Source organism: Etheostoma spectabile, chromosome 13, assembly GCF_008692095.1.
Source record: "Etheostoma spectabile isolate EspeVRDwgs_2016 chromosome 13, UIUC_Espe_1.0, whole genome shotgun sequence".
Classification (NCBI taxonomy): Eukaryota; Metazoa; Chordata; class Actinopteri; order Perciformes; family Percidae; genus Etheostoma; species Etheostoma spectabile.
The window spans coordinates 11,325,450-11,331,508 of NC_045745.1; the positions used below are offsets into that span (position 1 = coordinate 11,325,450).

Consider the following 6,059-nt stretch of genomic DNA (forward strand, 5'->3'; position numbering starts at 1 on the left):
TACATTTTTTTTTTTTTTTTTTTATCTTTAAGGATTTCAGACCGTGGCGGCGGCATTCCTCATAATATTATAGACAAGGTGATGGACTACCACTTCAGCACGGCCGAGGAGAGCGCACAGGATCCCCGCATGAGCAACTTCTTCAACAACATTACCAACAGTGGAAACCAGTCCAGCCCTATGCATGGGTGAGAATTTAAAAGTGCAGAATGTACTTGTTTATTTTTTACAAATGTAGAGAAAATGGGGCTTAGAGATATATTTTGGCCATTTTAAATCCAGCTCTGTGTCATGCCAATGTGGGCAGTGTGTTTAGATAAATGGTGTGTTACCACACGAAGATGACACAGAGCTGGATTGAAATTGGAAAAGTATCCCCTTTGCCTAAGTCTACATTAACAAAAACAGTACCAGGCGTTCTGGCATTGACAATTGATTTCTAAAAGTCTTTGTCTTTGTCTTCTGCAGGTTTGGTTTCGGCTTGCCCACGTCCAGGGCCTACGCTGAGTACCTGGGTGGTTCTCTGTCCGTACAGTCTATGCAGGGCATCGGCACTGATGTCTACCTTCGTCTGCGCCACATTGACGGCAAAGGAGAGAGCTTCCGAGTCTAAAGCTTTGGTCATCCTCGTAGATCCCAACCTGGGGAATCTGGCCATGCACAAGTATAGCGCGTTCCCTACCAGGACGGCTGGCATGGACTACAGGACTTTGGTCCACAAAGTGATAGCCTACACACAGTATGTTGTCAGAAAACTCCCAAATTCCCCAACCCACTACTTGTTTTTTGTTTTGTTTTTGCCTTTCTGATTATAAGCTATGTTAGCTCTCAAGTTGATGATTATAGTTGTTTTTTTCTCTGTTTTGTACTCTGTGTCATGTTATCTTGAAGAACAGGAGTATACATTTTTGAATGTTTAGGTTATCGGGACAAACTGTGCATGATAGTGGACATTGACGTTAATGTGGAAGGAAGGAAAAGAAGCAAGAGCTTCAGTTTTAAAGAAGTTCACTTAGAAGTTTCATAGCCTCAAAATAAGGACAGACATTTTGATAATTCAGTGTTTCAAATATGATTTCTGAGACACTCCAGCAATCCTGTCAAAATCTCCTCTAATGGCACAAAGTTGCCCACATGTTTCACCATGATCCATGTAGTCTGAATAACAGGACCCTTGCGGTACATTATCAGCTGTTTGTATCTAAATCGAAGGTCTACAAGGGAAAACCGCAGTACACAAGTATAACTTAAGTGCTAAAGCATGTGCTGTAAAACCTCAACTCTTGACAAACCATAGTGATATTCTAAAAAAAAAAAAAAAAACTATCTTGAGTTCAGCTCAGAAAAAACAACTACCACCGAAACAACTAAAGCTCATTTAACATCTTTGTTCAGCAGTATTTCTGCGGAGCTTTCAGTCAGGGAAGCCAACCAAGTTGTTCAGCGGCCTTACTGTGTGACGCTAGTCCTTCAACCGCATGCCGACTTTTCTTCTCTTTATTTTGTTGCCTTCATCGGTTCACACAGATGTACCATGTCAGTCAGCTTCGTTAGTTTGATGTCAGATGTTGTTGGTCTTTGCACAATTTATAGATCCCCCCCCCTCTAATGCTCAATACCAATCATAGCAGTTTCTATGTACCACGTACTTTCAGATTACCAATGTACCACAAAAGTATTGTCTTTTTTTCTGTTTTATTTGGCTTCATATATTTTCCTTTAGAAAGTGTGTCAGTTGTGTGTCAAGTTTGCTGTCTTTTTGAGAGAGAAAAAAATTTGTAGAAGAATACATTTCAAGTTGGGTCGACAACAGGGTTCCTGCACTGTTAACTATGGAAGTTCAGACAAACTAAGCTTGCTAGACTTTTTTTGGGAGTATGTCTTTAGACAACAAATGTCCATATTTGTTATTGTTATTTATAAATTTATAATTTTTTTTATTTTGAGTTTTGATCCTTTTTTCTGCAGATTCTGAAATCCCCCCCCCCTCGTTCCCCAACGACTTGTCACTGCTAAAGGTCTCGGTATGCTTCAAAAATGTCCGACCACTTTGAAAGAAAAAAGTGTTAATGCCTGTTACCGTATGGCCATGAACCTGCCATGATTCCCCCCCCCCCCCCCCCCCCCCCCCCCCCACCCACCCCCCCCCCCCCCCCCCCCCCCCCCCCCCCCCCCCCACGGCTGCATCCCTTATCACTCTCAAAAGTGTCTTTTGTGATCTACAAGAACTTTGTTTAGAGTATTGTCACTGGATCAACAACAAGGATGTGATCCCCACGCATGAGCAAAACAGCTTGTTTTTGAGCCTGTCATTTTAATACGTTTATTTGTTATCAAACTTTTTTTTTTTTTTTTTCTCATGTCACCTGAAATATCTCATCATCTATCCCAGATCCGTCCAAGTCTGTTTCAGTCATTCCTCTCAACCTGAAAACTTACAAATGAGTACCACAAAAACATCAGTTGTCTTGGGAAAAAAACGGATAAAACTGACAAATAATCCAGTTTGGACCTCAAAACACTGAACCTAACATGTCTAGCGAACCTTGGCCCTTCCGGGTTTCCAGTTAGTTATGTAATCCAGTACAGAGATTAACCAAGAAGCCAAGTCATGAAGTTTAGAAATCTGCCCAAATGATAAACCAACTTAAGCACTCCTCATATTTTGTTGAACATTCCCCAGTGGGCACCAGTTGTGAAGCAACAGATCAACCTGAATTTACACTTTTTATCTGTTGGGAGCATTTGTTATTATATTAGCTTATACTGTTTGTTTTTTTTATTAGAAAGGACATTGTGAATCTTGAGCTGTAATTAACAAGATGATAAGTCTATGAACTTTGGAAACCATAAGAAGTTAGTATTCAAATTTATTTTTTAAAAAGGTTTTAAATTTTAGTTTATTCGGTAAAGCAGTTTATTTCTTTTTACGACTTTTGATTTTGGACTGTTTTGAGCTTTAGAATCATAAACACTGTGTAGACTACCTAATGGAGAAAATGCCGGTGTTTTTTGTCTTTTATAAATCTATCAAAAGTATAAGAGTCTGAACTTCTTAATCTTACAAATTCAGTAACTGGCTCACTTGAATTTGCCCTCACAAACAAAATGCTAAATTAGTTCACATATTCTTGGTCCTCAAAGCTTGTGAGACATTATGAAAACATAAGTGAACCAGTTATTTCAGTCATAAGATATATTAAATCTGCAAAAAATTTAATTTGTGAACAGCTTGTATTTATTTTGACATTGTATGAAACAAAATAACCCCGTCTAATTCCCAGTTCCAGAGCGATGGAGAGTGGCCTGTATTATCTGTACTTGTGTTCTTGCTGAGACTGTGTGTATGCATTCATGTGTTTATTGTGGCTTCGAAGGTTTTGAAGATGTAGTAAATACGTAGTGTATGCATGTAAAACAAAGGGGAGTTAACACCACGTAGCTACCAGATGCTGTCAAACTATGTATAAAGGGTTGTCCTTTTTGACAAAAGTTTAAAAGGTAACCAGCGTCATTGTGAGAATTTCTTCTATTCCAAAAATGTTACTGGTTAAATTCTGGATCTGGCAGCCAGGCTGTAGAATGAAATATGTACGGTCTGCCCTCTGCTGGCTTATGAAGAGAAATGCATTATTTTAGTTTTTTGAAAGGGAAGAAGATGTACACCATATACAGTCATTTATATTTTCCATGTGTCTGATTTTGTCATTTTTGCAGATCAAAATGAGAATAAACAAACAACAAAATCCTTTCAACATCATTTCCAGTGCAAAGCCAAATATTGGAGTCATGTTACTGACTGTATGCTGCCATGGAGTGTTTTGTCTCTTAGACTGAAATTTTTCTTTGTTGTTTAGGACTCTTTAGTCATTAAATTTTACTTTGTTGGAAATGAACTCTTAATTTGGTCTTTTTTTAACTCATTTGTGATCCTTTTGTTGAAGTTTTAGTTTGAAAAATATGAAAGCAGTTTCATGAAAAGGTCATAGTATAGCAAGTCATAGTTTGTCATAGAAAGTATAAAAATGTCCATATGTAGGAAAAAAATCTTTAAAAAGCCATAGTATAACAAAGATCCTAGTATGTCAAAAAAGTCATGGAAAAGTCATAGTGCAGTGTGTTGAAAAATCTTAAAGTCATAGTAAAGTGTGTCAAAAGTCATAGAATAGTATGTGTCCAAAATAGTCTTAGTATGGAATGTCAAGGTCAGCAAAAAGGTATGTAGAGTATGTTGATAGAAGTTATAAGAAAGTCCTAGTATGGTTTGTCAAAAAATCATAAAATGTCATAGTATGTTTAAAAAAAGTCATAGTCTAGTATGTCTTAGTATAGGATGTCTGAAAAATATTTAAAAAAAAGTAATTGTATAGTGTGTCAAAAAAGGTTTTTAAAAAAAAAAAGTAATAGTATACTACTTTGAAAAAGTCATAAAAAAGTCATAGTATGCTGATGAAGTCGTAGTATAGAATGTAAGAAAGGCATGGTATGATATATGTCAAAAAAGTCATAGTATAGCATGTTGTAAAAGCCATAGTATAATATTTAGAAAAAAGTCATAATATAGTATGTCAAAAATACAACAGTTAAAAAACAAATAAATAATGGGATGTATAATACTATATTAGGTTGAAAAAATAATTTAAAAAACTCGTAGTACAGTATTTAAAAAAAAGTCATAAAATGTACGTTTATCCAAGTAGTATAGTATGTTATAGTCATAGTATAGAATGTAAAAAAGGCATAAAAAGCCATAGTATATTACAGTATGTGGGGAAAAAAGTCATAGTATAGTATGTTAAAAAAACAAACATATTATGGTATTTTAAAAATGTCATAAAAAGTCTCTGTATAGTATGTCAAAAAACAGTCATATAACAGTGTTTTGAAAAAATCATAAAGTTGTGGTATAGTATGTCAAACAAAATAACTGTGTACAAAAACCACAAAAAAAGCCATAGTACAGTATTTTAAAAAGGCATAGTATGTATGTCCAAAAAAGGCTTAGTATAGTATATAAAAAAAGCCATGAAAAAGTAGTGATATACTACTATAAAAAAGTAATTGTATAGAATGTTGATAAAAGTATTAAAAAAGTCATAGTATAGTATGTTGAAAAAAACTCGAAAAAGTCATAATATAGTACGTCAAAAAAAAACATGAAAAAGTAGTAATGTACTACTTTAAAAAAAAAGTTATTATATAGAATGTTGATAAAAGTATAAAAAAGTCATAGTATAGTATGTTGAAAAAAACTCGAAAAAGTCATAATATAGTATGTCAAAAAAAACCATGAAAAAGTAGTAATGTACTACTTTAAAAAAAAGTTATTGTATAGTATGTTGATAAAAGTCACAAAAAAGACATAGTATACTATGTCAAAAAAAGTCATGGTACACTATGTTGAAGAAAGTTAAAAAAAAGATATAGTATACTATGTCAAAAAAGGTCATAGTATAGTATGTCAAAAAAGTAAAAAAAAAGACATAGTATACTATGTCAAAAAAAGTCATGGTATACTATGTTGAAGAAAGTCAAAAAAAGATGTAGTATACTATGTCAAAAAAAGTCACAGTATACTATGTTGAAGAAAGTAGAAAAAAGATATAGTATACTATTTAAAATAAGTCATAGTACAGTATGTTGAAATAAGCCATGAAATACCCATGGTATAGTATTTAGGAAAAAGTTGTAGTATAGTATGTCTAAAAAGTCATACTACTGTATGTTGAAAAAAAATCATAAAAAAGTCTTAGTCTAGTGTGTCAAAAAAAGTATAAAAAAGTCATGGTACAGTATGTATGTTAAATCTTTATTTTACCAACTCATTACATTAGGCCAATGAGGTGGGGACCAGGGGACAACTTGGACCCTTGGACGCGTGTTCTGCGTGCCAATAACCAGTGTCCACCGTCTGTCTGTATTTCGGTGCTGGGACCCATTTATTTTCGTGACAGCCTGCTCACTGTTGGACGACCAATACAGTGCATTTCATTTTTTGGTTTAGTTAATTTACAGGTCTATACATTCATTTACGCACGCACGCACGCACGCACGCACGC

General features: G+C 34.8%; 1 protein-coding gene across 1 annotated transcript in view; it reads left to right on the forward strand.

The window, feature by feature from the left end:
• The window catches only part of bckdk (branched chain ketoacid dehydrogenase kinase), a 14,209-nt gene extending 12,860 nt beyond the window's left edge, over positions 1-1,349 (forward strand). Inside the window, exons 10-11 of the mRNA XM_032533199.1 lie at positions 33-188; positions 469-1,349. Of these exons, the coding sequence (XP_032389090.1) occupies positions 33-188; positions 469-613 (301 nt within the window). The 3' untranslated portion in view covers positions 614-1,349. The remainder of the gene's footprint in view (positions 1-32; positions 189-468) is intronic.
• Positions 1,350-6,059: the final 4,710 nt, after the last annotated feature.